We start from the raw sequence: 23,263 nt of genomic DNA, 5'->3' as shown, positions 1-23,263 counted from the left end.
CAAAACAAACCAACCAGTAAAACAGTTTAAACCAGTAAAAACACATAACAGAGCAGTTTCACATCACAAATTACTGTTACTCGCATGCTGTGCAAGCCCAGCACCTGCTAATATGTGTCATCCTTTTACTCTGATGGGGGGGGGGTAACATATCTCCATAACCCCCCCCCCCCCGAACCTTTAAATCAAACAAAGCTTGTCTGTAATGGTACATATGATTTATTCACGGCTAAGTATTCCACCTGCGCTCAGACACAATCACTGGATTTATATGGAATGCACAATACCCATTTCCATTGAATCAGTCTGCACCTTAGTTATTTCCCCAATTTCTCCAGCAGGGAATCTGTTTACAGTTTTCAATTCAAGGTATGCAGCGAGCCAGAGAGAGCATTTCTTTCTCCGCTTTTCCTCCTGCTTAACAATATGGCCCACAGTCTGTACAGCAGATGGATGAGCGCTTCATCACAGTGTGATTTTGAAATTTCTTGGTGGGAAGAGAGGGGACTTCAGAACCATGACATGGATGTAAATTGCAAAATGTCACAATGTGTTTGTAGGTTTCAACAGAAAATTGTGACCTAGGATGCTCACATCCTGTTGGTTTTGTTACATTTTTGTTCACGTTAGGCCAGTCTTTGTACACAGCGAGGTATGTGATGACACATCTTTGGTCAAAATCTGTGGGATATTTGGGAAAACTGTCTTTATTTCAAGGCAAACCACACATTCTGCTCCATTAGCCAGTCTGAGCTCATATACCACAGAGGAGTAGGAGCTGACAGCTGTCCATGGAAGCTATCTTGGCCTCTTCCTACCCAGAGGCTTCGCTGTGCATGTGCGTGCCGCATGCTGCGTAGTAGTGTATTTTGAGGGTCATCCCAGAGAGACTTCACCCCGGGCGAGTACGAATGGAGAGTGCACTGACAGGGTGTGCGTGCGTGTGTGTGTGTGTGTGTGTGTGTGTGTGTGTGTGTGTGTGTGTGTTTGTAGTGTGAGATTCCTTGTGGCAGATGAGCTCTCTCTGGTCGCCTCAGGCTATTAGAATAAACATAGCAGTGGATAAGAAGAGCCCATATCCTGTCAGTGTGAGACGTTTCCATTAAAATGTTGACCATGATAAAGTGACTTGTCTTGCAATCAAAAAAGGGGAATATGACGGCAGGTGGTTTTATTTCCTTTAGAGGTTGAGAGAGGTCGGGATGTTTTCATTGTGAAATGAAGACATCTCTGTTTTGAATTCAGACTGCAGATAGAATTGGCTGAATTGTAACTAAAGGGCCAGAATCCCTGTATGTATATAGTAAGAGAAAACGGGAGGCAGGTCCAGGATGAAAATGAGAATCTATTGCAGAGCTGAAGGCAAGACTGGATGCTAAAGGGAGGGGAGCAAGACATGGGTCCAGATGTGAGACGGCCGCGCTTGCTGTCTGTTTACATTTCTCAGCTAACGGGAGTGTATTTTTAACCTCTGCCTGTTTTTGTTCTCTCTGCAGGTGCTGGGGAGTCAGGGAAGAGCACCATTGTGAAGCAGATGAAGTGAGTGACCGCTCATTGTTTTGCTTTTCCTCACATCATCTCTGATAAATGAATATATGTTTTAACAGCACAGTGACATGTTTTGAATATATACCTATGTACATGTTTTTTCAACATTTATGTGAGGATCAGTACTGCATAAATGCAAAATGAAGAACTATAGAAGCACATTCATTTGTAGATATTGAGTGTGTCCAGCACAAATGTTGCCTGACAACAGAATACCCTGAGTTCGAATCTCAGCCTGGTCCTTTTTATATTGTGTTTGTAGTACTAAATACAATGTTCCTATTGGCTTCCATGTTCCCATAAATCATCATGTTGTCAATTTGAACATAAAAAATAACCTAAATGAAACACTATAATTTAAAAAAAAGCAAAGATGTTAATGTTTTATATATGTATAAATATGTGTGTCTGTGTGTGTGTGACCAAAGTTTCAAATAATTAGGTAAACTAATGCAGAAATAATTTCCATGAGCAAAACCCTCAGTTTTGTTAACAACTCTTTTCTAATATCGAGACAAAATGACTCAAGCATGTGACTGAATTCGATGTACAGTTATCTGCTCCAGGCACACTACTGCAAGTGTTTAAATACATTGCTACATGTAGCAACATGCTAAGGTCAGGAAAGCCTTGGATCATATTCCTGCTGAGACATTTCTGGTTGTAACGGTTTGTTTAGAAGCTTTTAATCATGATTTTTCACGGTAGATAGTACCACTTTACTTTGTTGCAGTCATTTCCCGGCCACAAAAGATGATGCAAAGACACTGAGACACAGAAAAAGTGGAAATGCTGACCAATCAGAACAGACTAGGCTTTCTCAGAAAGGCAGCCCATAAAGAGACAGATGCTAAAATTAAGTTAATTTTCAAACAGAGAAGTCAGAGTTGACTAAAGGTGTTTCAGCACAGACAATAAGAGTTACATTAGTGTATTTGAACATTAAAGCATGTAAACATGTTCTAGTAGATACCCCAAATACCAGTATGGACCTGAAAATGAGCATAATATGTTCATTTTGATGCTCCTTCCTCTTCTGATTCACCCAACTCCCAATATTTGCATGACAGACGTGTATGGAAATGCATATTAATTAGCATTTTCTCATGATGATTCTACTCTGCCATGTCTCGCACACACACACACACACACACACACACACACACACACACAAAGGGAATCTGTATCTTCCTCTGCACTGCAGCTGATTTGGTGTATGGGATGTCCCCCCTCTGATAAATGCAATCTTCTATCTAGCTGACATACGGTGAGTAATGCATGGAGTCTGGCCCAGTTAGCTTGGCACTCCATGGCTCCGAGCCAGCAGGCTTGAAATAGGCCATTAACAGGCACTGCAGCATGAACATTTATCACCAGCCTTATGGATGAGAGAAACAGTTGTTAAGTGATTGATCAATTCGATTGGGTAGTCCAGTCACTGCACAGTACACAGATATCTTTTGACAATTGTGCTGCACTCGCCTGCTCTGGATTAAACAGGAGAGTGTGTGGGATTTTCCTATTCATAATTCTGACAAGATACATTATTTTTCTGTGAGAGTCACAGGAAACGGCAGGACTGATGATAGGCTTTCTTTTAATCTACTTTTGAAGATCTTAAGAAGAATTGAGAAAAATGCCCTGTGTGACAAAAAAAGAATAATTATGCTTGCAAAAATGTGGCAGTAAGTGTATATGACAGTATTAATAATTGAATTTCAATTTGTATCATGGGCATTCATCACCAGCCATATGGAGGGGAGAAACAAGTGTCAAGTGATTGATCAAATTGATTTGGGAGTCCAGTCACTGCGCAGTACGCAGACATCTTTTGACATGTGTACTAGACTCTCCTGTGCTACACATTGATCACAACAGTTAAGGACCATCTCAGTACCTGTTAAGTGACATAATTCAGTCCTGCTTTTGAATTTGTGTAATCCAGAATTAGTATTACCATTATTGGGGCACTGAGTGTAATCTGACAAAGTCTCTATGCGCATTTTTCAAGGACAGAATTTATTTTTTGTCGGGTTGCACAAAAGATGATTGACAGTGCTACTCTAAACCAAAACATCTGCATGAACTTTTTCTTCACCTGATTGGACTAATCTACGTCCCTCTAGAATGTTAGTTTTTTCGCTGAAGATTTAGGAGCAAGAGAAAAGTGGAAGCTATCGTTGAAACACCGTCAATTCATATTAATATATGGCAAGATTTAAGTCTAAATCAATTTTAGGCAAGACATTTGCTAAAGCATGGGTCATTTTACTGCATATTTACAATCCTGAACAGAAAAGGTTACAGATGAATACAACATTTAAAACAAAAATCGTGTAGGGAAAACTTTAATGGCCGACCAACGTGTAGATGAAGTAAACGATTTAAAACTTAACTTTGGCAGAATGTTTTGTGAGGCAGAGAGTTATGTCATCATGTAAACCGTGTCTCTTGGTTTTCTGATTGCTGCTGCTTGCAGCTGTAGGGTTTAACTGATTCTCAAAGGATTTTTTAAAAAATGAAATTCATGTAGAAAAAAACTGTATTAGCCTTGCAATGTGAAGATAAAGTGAGCCACTTTAATCTTACTGTGAGGGGTAAGATCAATATTTTTTGTTATTTAGAAGAAGAAAAGGCTTAATATGTACAAGCTGACATGACAGTGACAACTGGCAAGGTAACAGTTTCCGTCCCAAAAGATATGAGAAAAGATGAGAGCAAGAGGAGTAAAAAAACTTGTTTTGTTGTCCTCAGGCTCAGTGTGGCCCAGGCTCTGATTATTGTGTAGTGAAGCATGAGTGGAAACGGCTGGTTTCCCGTCTGCAAAAGTTCACCCCCGTCAGTCTCCCTTCCTCCCTGTCCTTAAAACAAGGGTTGAGAAAATGGTGTTAAATATGCATTTCCACTGATACGTGTAAATGAAAGTTAGTGTGCCTGTTTAGTGTTTCTGCACTCACTGAAGCAATTGAATACATCTGTCAGATACACTGTTCTCTAAAACCTTCTCACATTTGCACATTAGTGAACACTGACATGCTTAATGCTTTCACTTTTGATACATCATTAGCAAAAGCACACATCCTCTCCCTCACACACAGAATACTAAAAGAAGTGTCTCCAAATGGCCACTTTATTTCTTTGCATACACAGGGTGTTTGCAGGTCCGTAAAATGTCTTAAAATCTCTTAAATTTAATTTGATAAATATTAAGACTTAAGTCATTAAATAGTTAAATTGGAATTTGTGAGGTCTTAATTGCTGCAAACTCTTTATCTAAAGTCATTTATCCATCTTTTAACTTCTTTTTATCAAAATGAGTCAAGCTCTTCTATGTGAAATTGAGAGAGGTGGAACCAAGTCATTGTTTTACGAGTCACAAGTAAGTCTCAAGTCTTTGGACTCAAGTCAGAGTCACTAAATGTGAAGCCATGTTGAAAAATATAAATATATAATTCACAAATACCAACCATGCCTTTAAAAGTTGTCTTTAATTTTCTTACAGCAAGTCTAACTGAACTTAATCGTGAAAAAATAATTTATAGCATATATGATCACTAACCAGTACCACAACAGAATTCATTTGATATGTTTCTTACTTGTTTTGTATGATGTAATTGTAGATGTTGTAAAATAGTGAAGAGTACGCTGATGTTGCATACAACATCTTCAACCACTCTTTTCAAGTCAAAGGCTCAAGTCCGAGTTAAGTCATGAGTCATTGGTGTTAAAGTCCAGTTGGTCCAGTTGGACTTTAAGTCTTTTTGATCTTGTTGAGTAGAAAGTTATTTAAAAAAAAAATTCTACATCATGTGATTAAAGTCCAAAATGTAGTTTAACTTACTTAAACAACCATATTCCTAAATAAAACTTACTTCTGCATTATATATTTATCTTGATACCTACCTACAATGCTTGAATAGGAAAAAGATTAACTATCCAAAATCAGTCTTGAATTTGGTTTAAAAATATCCTAAGATCATTTATTATAAGTGTCTGATACCACAAGCAACCACGACACATATTTTTTAATCTGTTTTTAATCTACTTTTTGAGGTCACTTAAACCTGCTTATATAGATTGAATTCACCTTTTGACTTGTTATTGAATGTGTCATTAATGGCATGAATGATTCATACACAATACCAGGTGCCTGGGACTGCAATGCTGCTATGACGTACAAAAATGTCTGTTATGAAAAAGGTTTACCAAGCCCCTTAACTGACACTGAGGTGAAAAGAGGACAACACCGCTGTCTTCTCCTCACTCATAGAGGAGTGGGAGTGAATTCTTTCAACTGCCTAAAAATAGAGAACAAACATAGCTTACTCAAATGTAACCCCTCCGTCCCACACTAGACACAGACTTCTTGTATGAGCAACATTTTTCTCTGGCTGACTTTTTCGGAAGATGAACAAATAATAGATTTTAGAGATAGCTTGTGAGGGATTTTCCTATTCATAATTCTGACAAAAGGACACATTTTGTTTCTGTAAGAGTCACAGAAAATGTCAGTACTAACTGGCTGTCTTTGAATCTGGTTTTGAAGTTCTTAAAAAGAATTCAGAAAATTCCCACCAGCTGACACTAGACCTGCATGTTGTGACAAAAAGAGGATCATTTTGCCCATAAAAATGTGACAGTTGTTGCATATGAATGCATTAATGATGGACTGAAAAATTAAGCTCTGGTTGACACTCAACTTGCCATTTTTTTTTGTCAAAACAGTAAATGTTTAAATGAGAGGAAGGCAGCTCACAAAGTCCATATAATATTGTCATCATGTCCAAGTTCTGTATTTCAGTCAGAAGGATATTTTAAAAGTACAGAAGCCGGTCACTCAAACAGGTCTGCCCTTAAATATGTTAAACTTTGAGCCTTAGTAAAATGTAAACAGGGGATTCATTAAACATGTTCGCGCTTTGGTGGACTCACAGCCTTATGAAATTAACACTGGCAGGTGTCCAACCAATGAGAATTTAGTCGGAAAGGATCAATTGACCACAAGGTGTCAGCCCCACTAATTTTGTGTTATATGAAATATCTTGTTATACTGTTATTTACAAAATCACTCACTTGAAAACAAACTCTGATTTTTATTATCTGAATAAACTTGAAAGGGTTGTGCCCTGGGGAGGAATGAACCCTTTGAATGGCTTCCTTTGTAGTTATAGATGTAATTGCAATTGCAGTTACAATTACACTTGATACACTGAAAAAGAGTCTGCATACATACAGATATGTTAAATTTGCATTTAAATAGCTTGTCCAGCTTGTTCACATATAACAGCTCAACATTAGTGTCCAATAGAATGGCTATTTAAAAAGCACTGTCTGAATTAAAGTTTACAAAGTGATTTACAATCAAGTCAATCAAAAATGATTTTATGAATTTATTAGTATTGTTTGGATGAGAGGGAAACACTGTGGGCATTCACGCCTCTCGGCTGTGCCTCAGTGTCTCACAGTAGGCTCACTTGCATTTTAATGAGGTCCCATTCAACACATCACACAACCAATGAGCTTCCGGCTGTGTGACTCGGGTCTCTGGGCCGTGACAGGCCAGGGAAGATGGTTCTGCTTAGTTTTCAGCCCAGCAGCTCCTGTCTCAGCCCCATGCTTTTTCAGCCACATGCCTCTTTCTCTCCGTCTCTTTCCACAGCTCCAAAAGAAGGTAAATATTTGTTCTGGTGTCCTCTAGCTGAGAGGCACAAAAACGCCTGAATTTTCCCTGTACCACAAACCAGCAGTGTTGTGATTTGTGATCTCATACAAGCAGGACGAGATAATCTTTGATGATTCTAATGAAATATCAGTTAAATGTATAATAATACGTTTATCGCAACTAACAATGGACAACATTTTCACAATGAGATGGAATGTTAAGTAAGATTTGGGCCAAAAAAGCCTGCAAACCAGCAGTTCCCGATCTTTTTTTAAAGGTGTACACTCACATGTATATTATGTTACACTATATTTTCTCACGATTTTACAATATTTTACACTTTTGTTTCACTTTTTTAAATACAGTGAAACTGTGAGTCTTTACGTTGGTTTGATCAAGTTTGCCTTTATGCTGTTAGTGGCAGAAGCTGGACATTTAGCTACTTCAACCTATTTACACTGTATATTCATTGCTTTTCAGTGATCATTCATTACTTTTATCACGATAACAATGTGAACTGTAAATTCATTGCCTCAACCTACTTTGTTACCATTTATTTGTTATTTTTAGCTAACTGGTTTTCAAGCGTTCATATGCAACACATTGTGTTCATGTTAAGCTGACTCAATAAATAGATTTTGTTTTATTTTCTAACTAAATTGTTACTTAGATGTTTTCAGATTAGTTGAGTTTCAACACAATATTTCCATGTACCCCCAACAACTGCAGAAGTACCCCCTAGGGTACAAGAACCCCTTTTTGGGAACCAGTGTTTTACGCAATCGTGTGTATTGTGTAATCTTAAATAATAATGTCATTATTATGTTCCATTGTCACATTGTAATTTCAGCTTAAATTAAACAATAGTCTTTTTTTCTCTTTCTTTTATCCTCCCTCCCTCTGGTCTCTGTTTTCAGGATTATCCACGAGGATGGATACTCAGAAGAAGAGTGCAAGCAGTACAGAGCTGTTGTCTACAGCAACACAATCCAGTCCATTATGGCCATCATCAAAGCCATGGCCAACCTCAAGATCGACTACGAGGAAACTACCAGAGCGGTAAGTTTCTACAGTAAAGTTGACAATGAAACTTTTAACTTTTTACACATTGTCACACTCTACGGCAGGTTGGTTGAGGTTTGAAACACAGCAAAGATGGCAGCTGTGTTGTAGTAAGAGGATTGTGCGGCTAATAACGTAAACCACTGTAAAACTGGATAGATATGCCAGCTTGAGAGCATCTACAATCAGTGAGTCACTTTTATTTGGAATCACTAAAAGTATGTTAGTCTAATAAACACATATTACGTTTGAAAACAGCTTCAAGTACTGTTCCCATGTTCACAACAGTACCAATAAAAGTGTTAATTTCGTAAGCTACTTTTTAATTTAGTCATAGTCTTAGTTCTGTATCAAATGTCCTTGTTAGTTTTTTATCATATTCTGTTTTAGTCAAGTTTTAGTTGACTAAAAGTCTGGACATTTCAGTCTTAAATGATCTAATTTGGTATTTTTAGTTGATAAAAACTGTTGACATTTTAGTCTTTTTTAGTTGTCAGACTGTGTTGAACATTTCAGTCGGTCTATTCAAAGTTATTTGACATAAGATTTTATCTTATTATGTGATAAAAAAAAGACAGGTTGAATGATTAAGAATGAGCTTTGAGGTCAAGTGTTCTGATGGTATCAATATAGGAAACATATCCAGATATCCAATAGCCAATGTAGACCTGATATGGTGTACGCAGCACAGAAATGGAACTCCTGCATTAAGGAAAATGAAAGTCTACAATATTTTTTCTCCTCCTTTTTTTGTTTAAATGTAAATGAAGATATTTTGGTTGTTTTTTATTTTTTAAACTACATTTTAGTCTTGACTGTTTACATCAACAATATTTCATTTAAATATGGTCACAGTTATTTTTGTTCAATGTTGTTTCCGTTTCATCATCATCTCTACTTAGTCATGGAATAAAAGGCTGTTGACGTCATAAGTAGAAGCAAAATTAACACAGAACAAAACCTTCTTGAAACCTGTTCAAGCACAGTGTAATATTTCCACACTAAGTTTAGAGATATCATCTCTACTAATCACCACCAATGCTTCCACTCTGCCTCCATCCTTACCACCCATATCTAGCCTTGAGGATTTGAGGCGGTAGAAATTATACAGCTTAAGAATTTCTCTCAAGTGCGGTGTGACAGTCTGTACTTGGAAATCAACTCTGGGTAGCAGATGCTTGAGATGGACTCCTGTGGTGCCATATATTTTCTGTCCCTGCTTCTATGTGTGTATGTGTCAGTGTGTGAGTGTGTTTTTGTTAAAGGAAACAGTAAATCATCTCCTCCTAGGGAGATTAGACGACAGAAATAAAATTCAGGCATTAGTCATGAGGTGAGAAAACTACATTCTTTTTTATATAAACCCAAGTGTCACAAGTGTGATTCATATATTCTATTCTCACAGATCATTGGACAGATAATTTATAAGTAAGTATGTTTAGTTATAGATGATGAAGTGATCAGTCAACTCCTACATCAAAGTGAATTTGAAAAGATTATGCTTCATTTGTGCCGAGAAAAAAGAGGCAGCTTTCATACATAGTTCGACAATTCAACTCAATGGCAAATATTTCAGCTCATATTGTTTGTTTCTCTTGCTGTTAACTTAGATATTACATGTTACTATGAGTGTGTAAATATTACATTGGAAAATCTGATCTCCCTTCAGGCTGTCAAAGTTGCTGAATTGGAAATAATGAAGCAATGTGTCGTGTGAAGTGTTTAAAATCAATACTAAAACATGCGTTCTGCAATGCAGGCAATTACATGCAGATTTATTTGTAACCATAAATGCCTTACTTTGCAGTTTCTGTACATCTTTGATACTTTTGTACTCTGCACATTTCACCCTCCTTGGTGACCTTCATTCCAGAGGAGTTGGATAAACATGGTTTTTATGTGGAAAGAGCTTTTTGACTGCCTGGTATATGTCAGTATCGGCTCTGCCAAGGTAGCTAGCGCTGCATGACAAATTCTGCTGATTTAGGTTATTTGAGTTACACCTTCCCCCACTGTAATGGCCTTCAGAGAGCTCTGAGTATCCTGGAACATTTCATGGATTTCAATTAAAAAGACAATATTTGTCTCACAGCCGGAGGGAACACAGTCAGCATTCAGCAATAATCCAAAATCAGCGTGTGACTGAAATAGTTGGTCTGATTGCTTTTTTTTTTTCCACAGGATGCTTTCACCGTTTAAAAACACGACAAGTGCTGAAAACTATTAGTAACCAAATAGTAGTTCGTAAAGTGTATACTTTTATGCACCCATATATATATATATGTCATGTTGGATATTTAACAGTGTGTCATTTCTTCCATGACCTGCTGTCAACTGATTTTACATCAAAAGCAACATTCTCATGACAGTATCATAAGACTATTTAAGGTTAAAGGAATATTTCACCCTCTAAATGATCATTTGTATTTCAATTACTAACTCTATGTTTCTTTTAATTCATAAAGAAAACGTTTTTCTTGCGTGCCCTCACAGTGAACAAAGACTCAAAAATAGGCAAATATTCTCGATGAGTTGAAGTCATGGGGTCCATATTTAACAACTGCAAAGCTAATTCAAAACATCCATTTACAAACTCTCACACAACTTGTGCAGTAAAATTTCAAGTCTCCTTTATCCAGTTATATGATCAGCACTTCCCAGGCAGTCAGTATTTAAAACTGTTTTGCATAAACATTGCAGGGACACTTCTGGTCCGTGCATGAGACAGTTTTTGCAGAAGTGTTTTATATGTTACGGTTTTAGTAAAAATGCTTGTGTTTTTTGGAAGTACTGAGCATACAACTGGATAAATGAGACAAGTTGTGTGAGTATTTGTTAACAGATGTTTTGATGTGGTTTTGCTGTTGTAAAACATTGACCTCCTTCACTTCTTCAAGAGTGTTTGCTTTTTTTGGATACTTTGTTCAATGTGGATGCATGCGAGAAAAAGTTTTCTTCCCCACTTCATGAAATGCAGAGAGAGTGACAAACAATTGCTCATTTTGGGGGTGAAGTAACTGATGGCCTGTGGGTTGGTGAAGGTGAGCATAGGTATCGGAAAGCCGTGGCATTCTGCATTTTGATCTCCTGACGTCCAGTTGAAACAGCTTATGTTGTCACAGGATTTTGATTACTACCACGTGGTACACAGAAAAGGGCTGCTAACTCACTGTGACCTACCGCTAAGATCAACTGGAGGCCAGACAGTGGTTAACTAGTGCATGGAAGTCTGCTCTCATTAGCAAACATCAAAAGTTTATGTAAGCCTTTGTTCAGTGTCAAACGCAAAGGGTTAGAGTGGTGTATTGAGGGTGATGTAAGCTGAAGACAATCCCCTTCTTATGCTCTTAATGAGAAAAAAATAATGTTCAGTTCAGAATTAGTAGTAGTATCTTAGGGTGATAAAGGCAAGTAAATACTACTAATGTAAAAACAAATGTGCTGTAGTGTCTACCACTTGATGTATCTGTTTCTCCAGGCCATCCACCTTAATAGATTGATGCATTACAGTGTGAAGTTTGATGGATGACTGTGTGATGGCCCAGGGCCAATTCAACCAGGGATGGATACATCATTTGTGATCATACTAATCATCACCTTTGGTTTTCTTAACTCTTTACTGCCCTGTTATGCAGAGGGCTGCACAAACTTCAAATTACGTAACATGGAAAGAAAAATGCTATTGTTGTTTCCATCGTGGAACCAGTGGTTGTAGCTCTTATCTGCACTTTATAAGTAAAGCAGACTGAGATAGCTGTTTTTAAAGAGCACCAATTACCACAAGAACACACTGGATACCCACAACAACAGCAAGCTACAGATTGTATATTGGCAAGACAGCTTGCTGACTTCTCTTGAAATCTAATTTAAGTCTGCCAGGCAAGTTAATGCAGAAAATGACCAGTCCAATGAATCTCGGTTTTTGTTTTGTTGTTCTCATTACTGTTGGTTACATTCAAGTAAAGTCACTGTCAGTTAATCATGAAGATCAATGATGAGAGCAATGCTACAGTAATCAGTACTCTAGCTGCAATTATCAGTACCAAACACTTTGTGGTAATAAAATGTATTGAAGCCTACCATCACTGGGCCTTGCTAGAGATAAGTGGAACACCAGCCATGTGAAGAGGAAGTCCTAAATAAAGCTTTGCAGTGTCAACCTTATCAGCTTTGTCCAGCGAGGAAAAATAATGAGGGTTAATACACTTGATATCTTTTTTTAGGGACCTACTCTGTCTAATGGTGTGTGTGTGTGTGTGTGTGTGTGTGTGTGTGTGTGTGTGTGTGTGTGTGTGTGTGTGTGTGTGTGTGTGTGTGTGTGTGTGTGTGTGTGTGTGTGTGTGTTTGTGTGTGTGTGTGTGTGTGTGTGTGTGTGTCTTTTCTTGTCAGGACGATGCCCGCCAACTGTTTGCCCTGTCAGCAGCAGCAGAGGAGCAGGGCATCCTGCCAGAAGACCTGTCCAACGTCATCCAACGACTGTGGGCCGACGGCGGCGTCCAGAGCTGTTTCACACGGGCCCGAGAGTATCAGCTCAATGACTCAGCAGCCTAGTAAGTGCCTTAATAACATCAAATAACATCAAGGATATTGTGATGATGATGATATGATGATATATCGATAAAAGCTGGGATAAGGTTGTAAATATCAGTATATAGACCGAATCACTGTGATGTGATGCAATTGATTTTAATAATACCTAGATACCGGACCAAAGATGGTACCTATTAAATCCAATGGAGTTGCTCGCCTGATGCATACACCCAAAAAGTTTTGTAGCGTCCAGGCTTACTATCATTTTATGCACCCACTCCTGGACAGGTAGCTGTGATTTTCACCTGGAAATTATTGTATTAACAATCAGTTGTAGTTGATTTTAATATATTTAAAATATAAGTGATTCGGTTGACCCTGTGATAAGGCTTTTTTTTTTTAAATCACAATTTGAAAGGCAGAGCAGGAAGTGTGAGGAATTTCTGTAATATATTTCATGTCCTTCACCCTGCATTTAGGATAATCTTTAATAGACCTACCACTTCCTTTAAAGTTGGCCATGCTGCCCAAATATCCTTATTAGTCACTTTTTTCTTTGGCTATTACTCCAACACCATCCTCTGCTTCGGTTGTTCAAAGGTTTTCTCTGCTGGATTCAGTTTTATCAGCATCACAGCACTGGCTGTGGAGAGTGCCCTGATAGAGAGCAGCTACTGTTATTGTTAGTGAAGGTATTTATGTTTTGTTTAACCTGTGAATTTCATTTTAAGACCAGTTGTGTTGCTAATCTGCAGCAACACAGCAACCTCAGCCTCTCTCCGCAGGTCTTAATTACCTTAATGACCCTCATTTCTGAGCCGCATTGTTAGAATGTAGCAGTATAATAGCAAGGAGAGCATTGGGTAATTGAGAGAGGCTGTTGGTAAGAGGTGAGAGGTGGTTATCGCTCTGACCCCTCTGGGGTGCACTGCTGCTCTGAAATGGAAATCCAGTGAAAACAGAGAGCCTCAGCCTCATTCACAGCCAGCTGCAGCAGGAATTAACTGCACTGATTTCTGTTTCATACACAAGGCCTTTGATAATGCTATGACACCTCCAGAATGTGCTGTAAACTGTCAGGGGAGTGTTAAGTATTTCAGCAATGATTACTTTGCAGTCACAGCTTTATTTAACTTCCAGGGGGAGTGATATTGTTCGCTGTTTGTGTTGGCCAGTGTAATCATAACTTCTCCATCTCTGCTTCACTGCTCTTGTTAAAGCCGAGGGGACCTGGAAGCATACCATTAAACAGGGCCGTACATTTAGTAGCTGGGAGAGCGGACGGTGTTTCATCATGGCTTTGTAGAGCGCTGAGAGAGTCGGTTGCTATAAGAGAGGACTAAATGAGTCTGGCACTAGACCATAATCCGTTTCTGAGCACCTGCTGAGAGCCAGAGAAAGGAAGGGAAAGATAGAGAGAGAGAGAGAGGTGGCAGAGCTCAAATTTACAGAGATCTCTCTCTTCTCTCTCACTGCTTTGATAGACAGGGACATGTACTACACACTCTGAAAATAATGGATCCAGCTGCCATTATTTCAGGAAACAAGACCTTTGCACATGTCTGGGTTTATAAAAATGAAATGGTCTCCTTTCATACATTGTAACTGTTTTGTGTACAGCAATATCGTGTCTTTTATGGTTCCACACTAGATCTCTAAAAAAACAAAAATATACATGGTGAAGTTGGGACTTGGTGATATGGCCTGTAAATAATATAACAATATTTTTAGGCATATGATACAACGGATTTATCTCAATATTTTGAAATCTTCTCTGAACTACTGTAGACTTCTAAAATACTTAACTAATAAGCCACAGTTACAATAAAGTTAAAAAAGTGTTTTAATTAAGTTAAAGTACTGTTATAATAAAGTTAATGTACTGTTGTAGTAAAGTTAAATCAGATACTGTTTTAATAAGGTTAAATAAAGCAAATAAAGTAATTATAATGAAGTTTAAGTAGTTATAGTAAAGTTAAATAAGGTAGTGTTATAAAATGATTAAATAAATACCTTATAAAAAATGGTGAAAGTACTTGACTTTAATAAAGTTCAGTAAAATGCTATTTTAAAAAGTTGAATAAAATACTGCCATAAAATGTTACACAGAGTACTCTTATAATAATGTTAAAGTACTGTTAGATTTAAGTTAAATAAAGCATTTTTATAATAAGGTTAAATAAAGTACTGCTATAAAAAAGTTTAAGTTAAATAAAATTCTGTAATGAAAAGTTAAACAAAGTTTTGTTATAATAACTTTAAGGACTGTTATAGTGAAGTTAAACTAGGTACTTTTATGGTTGATAAGGAACTGTTGGGGTAAAATAAAGTACTGTGATTAAACAAAAGTTAAATAAAGTACTGTCATAATAATATGGCATTTTTTAAATAAAATTCTGTAACAATTTTTGCAATATAGTCATTTTATACATTCCAAGTGAAACCAGACGTGATACAAAGAGTATAATCGATATATTGCCCACCTATAGGTGAGGTGGTTTTATACTCTCTTGTAACACCTTATAAAATTATCATTATTTTGCCACTGACAACTCTTTTTCACACTGCAGTCAAGTACCTTTTCTTATTAGAGTATAAGCCGACCAAATTCAATTAATCTTCAGGGCTTATAAACCCAATGGCCAAATCAATCAGTGTTACAATATCTGATGTGTGGACTACAAAAGCAGCCTAAACCTCTCTCTGTGGGGAGCAGGATTATGATTAAACTGTCAAACACGTGGCATGCAGTAGTGATGCTAAGGCTCTAATATCTGCACCCAGGCTGCGGCTTGTATGGGATTACATCCAGCACCAACGTTTTGTTATACAACACTGCCTTTTTTATGCAGTTATTTATTGCGCTGAAAGAATAATACAAAATACTTTTAGCGTATTGTGTGTCTCCCATGGTAACATTATATGAGTAAAAGTTGACTGTGGTCTTGTATTTAGTGCTTTTATCAGGTTTTAGGCACGCTGGCCTGGAAAGTCAGATTGCTTTATTTGGTCATGTTTGCACACACGCTCGCACACACCCTGTTCCCTCTAAATCGATTCAAAACAACACAAAATATGTAGACAATAGCAGAATGTCAACACATTACTGTCAAGGACAGATGACTTCCTTTCAGCTAAGACAAAGTGGTAAAATAGAAGTTCTACAGTAACATTCAAATACTGAATTGGAGGAAGAGTGTAAGAAAATGTTGATACACTTGATTATCTCAATAATATCTTTTATGACAGTTGATTCTCAAAAATGCTATATATTTTTTCATTTTTAATTATACTGTGGTAACACTGTCTGTTTACTTTTTTTATTTGTTTACCTAAGAAATCCTGCAAGGCATTTTGTCATATTTTTTGAGGTTGCTGAAAGAGAGTGTTAGTATAAAACTGCACATAAAAATTGAACTCTCATTTTTCTTTTTAAATTGGTGCCTTTTGTTTTCAGTTCAATGTTTAACAAAAGAATGATGGACACATTTTTCACAAGCAATTTGTTGTATTTTATCAGTATACTGAAAGCAGCAGAAAACTGAGTACACTTAAATATTTGTTTATATATTGCAAGTAATGTAGAAATTCAATGACGTTATCGCATATTATTCCCATACCCTGCAGCCCTACACAAATCTATCAAATAGAACATTTACATTATATGAAATGATTATTCATGATTGTGAAGTGAAACAGGCAGGCTGTGTGGACTGTGTGAATGGAGTTAGCAGAGGTAGAGCAGCAGTCTCTGTGTTTTATGACCGCACCTGTAATATGACTGTAAATTTGAACCTGACTGTGCTGAGACGACACGGTGCTGTTAGAGAGCAAACGCAAGGCACTTCTGTCCTTCTCACGTCTGTGCGAAGAAACAGATGAGACTCCTAACCTGAAACAACCCTTACACTTTACTTTAACATAACCACTTAAGATCTCTTTTCTCTGTGTGGTTACAGGACAGTGCTTTTAATTTGACATATTGTTTTGTGTTCTCATCAGCTATCTAAATGACCTGGAGAGGATAGGCAAGCCAGATTACATCCCCACACAGCAAGATGTGCTGCGGACCCGAGTGAAGACCACCGGCATTGTGGAAACGCATTTCACTTTCAAGGAACTGCACTTCAAGTAAGATCCCTCGTTTACAGCTTTTCCCTGAGCTGCTCATTTTGTGAAACACTGTTAAAAAGGGTTTAAGATGCAAATCATGTTTATATTGTACAGCTCAGCATTTCATTCAACTTCAAAAGGCCAAACCCGACTCATTACTTAACAACGGCCTCTGCAAATATACTTCCATTGAAATTAGACAAAGCAGTGGCACTGTTTCACACAGTGAAGGACATACAGTTATATTTAATAGCTTGTTTTTTTGTTAAGATCATCTTGTAACCAAACTTACCAGAAAGGTTTTGCCCTCAGGACTCAGGCGCAGCAGGTGAAAGCAATTATTAATTTAGGCTCATGCTCACCGCCTGACATGTATCGACACATTTCAGTTTGAATAGCTGTGATGGTTGCCTGAAAAAATTTGTATTTTAGGAATTTTTCAGTCAACACTTTTATAAATGCATCAGAGAGTAATAATAATAACAATAACAAGGTGATGGAATGAGACTCAATTTAAAAATACCTGGGTTTCTTCTTAGAAGACAATCTGTCTTTCAAACATCATATCGAGTGTCTTACAAAAAAAAAGCTCAGGGTGAGTTGGATTTCTTTCATAGAAACAAATGCTGTTTCCCTTTTAGGTCAAGGAAAAAACAGCTTCAAGCGACATTTTTTGTCAGCAATTGGTTGAGATATTTTAAATATGCACTCAAATTCATCTTGCTTGAAAATGTTGGATTCAGTGTGCCATGCTGCGATTTCTCTCTTATTCAGGTTTCCGCACACATCATTGCAGTTTGTATGAGAAACACTGGTACACTTTTCTTTATGAGGCCATTTTCCATGAACCTTATTTATGTTCTCCACTGACTCCTAAAACTGTCAGCAGCTCTGCAACCTTCGGTCATGTGATTAGCTTATGTATGTCATTCCTCAAACCCGCAAAATTTTTGCTCCGTCATTTTGTGAGCTGCAGTGTCACCTTTAAACTAAAAACAGGATTAAGGGCCTTTTGAACACAGAATGCACATGTCCGGTTCCTGAACGCTGTTTGTTTGAGGTCTTGTGAGTGAATTTTTATGCCGTTTGTTTTAACTTTTGCTGGTGTGTTTGTAGTCTCTTTGTTCTTTATGTGAAATTCTGCTGCTGTCTTGGCCAGGAGTCCCTTGAAAAAGAGATTTTTAATCTCAGTGGGACTATTCCTAGTTAGATAAAGCTTAAATTAAATAAGATAAATCAGATAAAACTACAAGTCATTTGAAAAAGCAGCAAACACCATTTAATTGCTGACCGAGGAAAATGAATGTGTGTGCGCTTATGAGTCACGCATTTATGTTTGTACTGAGAGTTTTCTGTTTGTTTGTACAATGATTCTCCTCTTTGGAAAGTCGATAGTTAGCAGAAAGGAAAACATTTGTTTTCCGATTTGTGCAGTTGCTGTCTCGTTGCCTTGAACCCAAACAGCTTGTCCCACTCAGTGCTGTTACAGTGGGGACTCCGCATGTTGCTCACACAGAGAAATAGATAAGGGGGAAACCTTCAGTGAACACACACAGAAATTGATTTCTTCTTTGTTATCCCACACAAATAATATGCATATGTGTGGGATTTTTCTGTGTAACTGAGTGGTTATAACAGTAATGGCAATATGTATTGCGGTATACAAACTCATTATGGCCTCTTCAGTTTGTCACTTTGAATGCTTTTCTTCTCAGAAGTTTGTTGTCTTTAGAATGAAAATGTTTTGTCATTATGAGTTTTGACAATAAATTCTCCCCTATTCGTATGAGATAACGAAATCTGAAGGCAGCCTTCAAACCACACACAAACACGGTGTACTTTATATCTGATGGAGACATTAGTCACCAATCAGGCTTTGGAAACTACAGAGGAAAGAAATTGTTTGTGAAATATCAAAGATCAGAAAAGGCTTTCAGTCAGACTAAACTTTTGCTGCTTTATCAAGGCAGAAGAAATAAAACGGTGTGTGTGTGTGTGTGTGTGTGTGTGTGTGTGTGTGTGTGTGTGTGTGTGTGTGTGTGTGTGTGTGTGTGTGTGTGTGCTTGAACAACCTTCTATGTCTGGTTTTTGTCCATATGAAATAGTTAAGTCTCATATTTACGTCTTGTTTTATTTTATTTCTCTTTGGATGACATAAACTAAATCCAGCTAACACATGTTTACCTCCAGCACCTCTTCACTGCTGCACTGCAGTGATATATTCAGCCTATGTAAGCAGTGCTGGAGATGAGCGCACAGTTGAGGTGAACAGTCTAAAGTGTGTCACTGTTATAATGAGCTCTACTTACTCAGCATAAAGCTGGCTGCCCATGGAAGTCAAAGTTGTGCTTTAATGAACCGAATTCTGTAAAGTGAAAACAGCTAAGCAGAAAGATTAGCTGTGTCGCTCTGTGCTGCTACAAATGGTTACACTCCACCTTTAGCTGCCAGCTAAAAAGCATTCCCTCAGCGTTAGGTGGAGAAAATCTTCAGTGTGGCACCGTCCAGACGAGCATCCTCCCTCATCTGTCTACTGTAGGTACCCTCCGTCTCCATGAATAAGTCATATAAGTGAAAAACATGTCGCTGCTGCCATGCCTCAACCTGACTTAAGGCCGCCTGTTACCACAGCAACTGCACTGAAACCAAAATGCCAACAAATGCCAGGAAAAATGACAAGGCCTGTGCAGAGAAACACCCTGCCCTGAAGAGAGGAAAAGGCAGAAATGTATTCGCTGTACAGCGAGGGAGAGAGCACACACATTTCCAGAGGCAGACCTCGAAGCTGCTGTCTGTCAGTATGAAAAGTGTTGTTTCTCCCGCGCTCAGTCCCAGCCACTCTCCCATTAAAAATGGCATGTTTATTCTGTGTGTGTCTACGCAGGATGTTTGATGTTGGAGGCCAGCGGTCAGAGAGGAAGAAGTGGATCCACTGCTTCGAGGGAGTCACAGCCATCATCTTCTGTGTAGCCATGAGCGCCTACGACCTGGTCCTGGCTGAGGACGAGGAGATGGTGAGTTAAGATTGAAGGAAAAAGCTTTGCGTGTGTTTCACAGCTGATCCCCTTTCCTGGGATGATTTAAACTCGGAGGAGAGGTTGGGTTTTCAGTAAACTCATTTCCTTTATGTGCCCTAGTTGTGCTCACTAATAATCTCTTCATCTCCGCATTTTGTCCCACCCAGAACCGAATGCATGAGAGCATGAAGCTGTTTGACTCTATCTGCAACAACAAGTGGTTCACAGAGACGTCCATCATCCTGTTTCTCAACAAGAAGGACCTGTTCGAGGAGAAGATCGCCCACAGCCCTCTGACCATTTGCTTCCCCGAGTACACCGGTACAGTCTCACTACAAACACAGAACAGGGCCGACTGGCAAAACCTCAGTTTATGATTGTCTTTTTCATTTTTACAACCACTTTACTGATAACGATGCAAATTTTAGTCTCAAATTAAACCTTGCAATATTTTTTGATGCAATACTTCCTTGTTCCTGTAAGAGAAGCATAAAACAAGGAGAAATCTAGCTGCAGTCTGTCCCCCTTTCACATAGATCGCATTCAAGTCACACAGATCTGTTTCTCAAAAAAAATTATTATCAGTAACAACAATTAAAAGACGACTGGATAAAAGTATTTCCAAAATCCTTAAAGACTCCTCTAACCATCTGGGTGAGGACATTTTCTGTTATCTGCATGATAGAAATTATTTTTAACTAATTGCTTTATTTGTGACTGGATTTACAGATCCACATGACCAGAAATGACCTTTCCTTTTTATGTTCATCACAAGAAATAATCAACACGCTTTTTTATGACAATCGATAAAAACATCTCTCTCCGTCTCTTATCACTGATCGTTTGTACTGTCTCAGTTCTCTTTTGTTCTTTGTTCATACAAAAAGTAAAAGTATATAAAAAAGTGAAACAATAGAACAGTACATCAATATAAATGGAAATGACTGAAGGTAAAACTGTAAACATTTTGGTTCAAATTGTATAAATTAAGCAAAGTCAATCTGACATAATTTTGAGCTCCAATCTTTGTGTCTTTCGATGATGAAACTATCTGGACCAAAAAAAAAATTCATCCAGATGACTAAAAAAGTCTTTAAAGATTCCAGAACGTCAACACGTGTTTTTAACCACCACATTCAAATATTACTGGATAATCGTTCTTCAGTCTCTATAGACAGATATCTGTGTACTGATACTAAATCTGTAAGCAACAGGACTAGACTTTGTGGTTAGAAATTTTCTGGTTTTCGTTTGTAGTCAGAGGAGTATTGGCCCATCACACTGGAGCAGGCTTTGGTTGCATGCAGAAAAGCAAAGTATGTGCTGAAATGTTTTGGCTGATATGCTAATTTGGAAACCAACAGCTATCATGTGATGACAATTTGAACTTTTTTTTTGTCATTTTTATTTGCATTTACATGCAGATATCTGTTTATAGAGCATCATGACTCTGTGTACATAGTATCTGAAGTTGTTAATCGGACTGTAAACAATGACCAGCACAGGGAGCAGGAAGTCCGGATATCCGCTGGCTACACAAGAACACCCGCAATACTGGCCTTTGACCCCAAAAGCTAAATCGTCGTCAGGCCAATAGTCGATGGATTCAGAGATTATCTATGTGACTCAGATGTAATGGGAATATAAGAGAAGCACAAACTGAGCAGAATCAGGAAAAATGAATTCAACTTTTTAAAGGAAATTAAACTAAAACTGTCTGATCCCGTCAGCAGGCTGAAGCTCTCTGACACTCTTTTTTGTCTTTCAGGCCCCAACAAGTACGAGGAGGCTCAGGCTTACATCCAGACCAAATTCGAGGACCTGAACAAGAAGAAGGACACCAAGGAAATCTACACCCACTTCACCTGCGCCACCGACACCAAGAACGTGCAGTTCGTGTTCGACGCCGTCACTGATGTCATCATCAAGAACAACCTGAAGGACTGCGGCCTCTTCTAAAAGCTTGACTGAGAAAGAGTCAAGGTGAGTTCAAAGAAATGACTCAGTGGCTCAGCTCTGTTGACAAGTCACAGCATGAATCCTGTTTGACATGACTGTTTCTGTGTGTTTTTGTGCTTTATTAGATTACTTGAAGAGTTCTGATGACCATTGAAATTGGGGGAATATACACACATCATGAATGACTGCACTGGCCAACCACGATTTCTGCTTTGATCTGCTTTTTATAAAGACACCTAAGAGACTGAAAACCCAACGAGCCTCGCAGAATTTCAACCAATGCTGATCCAGCCGCTCGTATCGTTAACTCTTTGGGCTATGACCACAAAAATCAACATTTATTATTGTATTTTTGTTCTTTTTTTCTTCTTTTTTTTTCAATTACTAGAGGAAGCAAAGGAAAACTTTTTTATATAAATGCATTCATTTTACTTTTAGAGATTCTGATGTGCAAATTATTAAACTTTTAATCACATGAAGCTTATTTTTTAAGAGATGAAGCACAGGCATGGACATAAAATATGGTTGATAAAGGAAAGTGCTTTTTTTTTTATAATGTTTACATGAGTTCATCATTCATAGCCAAACCGTATATTGTTCTGCATGACTCAACATGGCAAATATTAGCTCTGTAATCTGCACAAATTATCTAACATTCCTACAAAATGAAAAGAAAAAATGTTAAAATGTTGAAAAGGAAAAAAAAAAAAACGCTTCACGTGCAGGGGGAAATTATGGCAAAATTCTAACTGATATTTAAAGTATGTGTGTACCTAACATTCTTTCACTTTTTATAGTACCATTTCCATGTCTGTTGCAGTATGTTTGTGCCTTGACTTCTGTTTACAACCAATTCCTAGATATGCTTTCAGTACTGTTTGACCTACTGTGCGCCTATATTTTTCTTGCATTTACTGCCTAGCACCTATGAATATATAGTGATTATTAATGAGAGACGAAAATCTAATTCAGAAAAAAAAGGTTAGTGTCTTTTGGTAAATATTAAAATGCTTTAAAGTCCTATATGATTTAATTTAAATAAAAGTAGAGATCACCTGACTCCTGCGCGTTGTTTATCCTTTTTTTTGTAGTATTGTTAATTTTTTCATGGTGGGACTTAACACTTTCACTGTTTTTACACAAGAGGATCAGATTACAAAAAAATAATACAATAGGGTTTACAATGGTGCTTGGGGTTTAAAATAATGATTACTAACCACAAAAGCAAGATTATACTGAAAAGCAGCTAATGTGGCTGCAAATGACAGCAAAACCCTTGACTGTATGAAACTGAGCAAGGGTTTGTTTTCATTTTTAAGAGGGAGAATATAATTTCTTCCTTATAAAGTTACACGATCTTGCTTTATGCACC

At 37.7% G+C, this 23,263-nt stretch overlaps 1 protein-coding gene across 1 annotated transcript in view; it reads left to right on the top strand.

Moving 5' to 3' along the window:
* LOC121956064 (guanine nucleotide-binding protein G(i) subunit alpha-2-like) overlaps positions 1-22,950 on the top strand; it is a 72,228-nt gene extending 49,278 nt beyond the window's left edge. The window contains exons 2-9 of the mRNA XM_042504151.2: positions 1,497-1,539; positions 8,128-8,269; positions 12,662-12,822; positions 16,805-16,933; positions 19,800-19,929; positions 20,100-20,253; positions 21,701-21,915; positions 22,017-22,950. Of these exons, the coding sequence (XP_042360085.1) occupies positions 1,497-1,539; positions 8,128-8,269; positions 12,662-12,822; positions 16,805-16,933; positions 19,800-19,929; positions 20,100-20,253; positions 21,701-21,891 (950 nt within the window). The 3' untranslated portion in view covers positions 21,892-21,915; positions 22,017-22,950. The remainder of the gene's footprint in view (positions 1-1,496; positions 1,540-8,127; positions 8,270-12,661; positions 12,823-16,804; positions 16,934-19,799; positions 19,930-20,099; positions 20,254-21,700; positions 21,916-22,016) is intronic.
* Positions 22,951-23,263: the final 313 nt, after the last annotated feature.

Source organism: Plectropomus leopardus, chromosome 2, assembly GCF_026936395.1.
Source record: "Plectropomus leopardus strain MGB_pleo_1.0 chromosome 2, ASM2693639v1, whole genome shotgun sequence".
Taxonomy (NCBI): domain Eukaryota; kingdom Metazoa; phylum Chordata; class Actinopteri; order Perciformes; family Serranidae; genus Plectropomus; species Plectropomus leopardus.
Note: the sequence above shows the minus strand (reverse complement) of the source record. Positions and strands in the feature narration are given on the sequence as shown.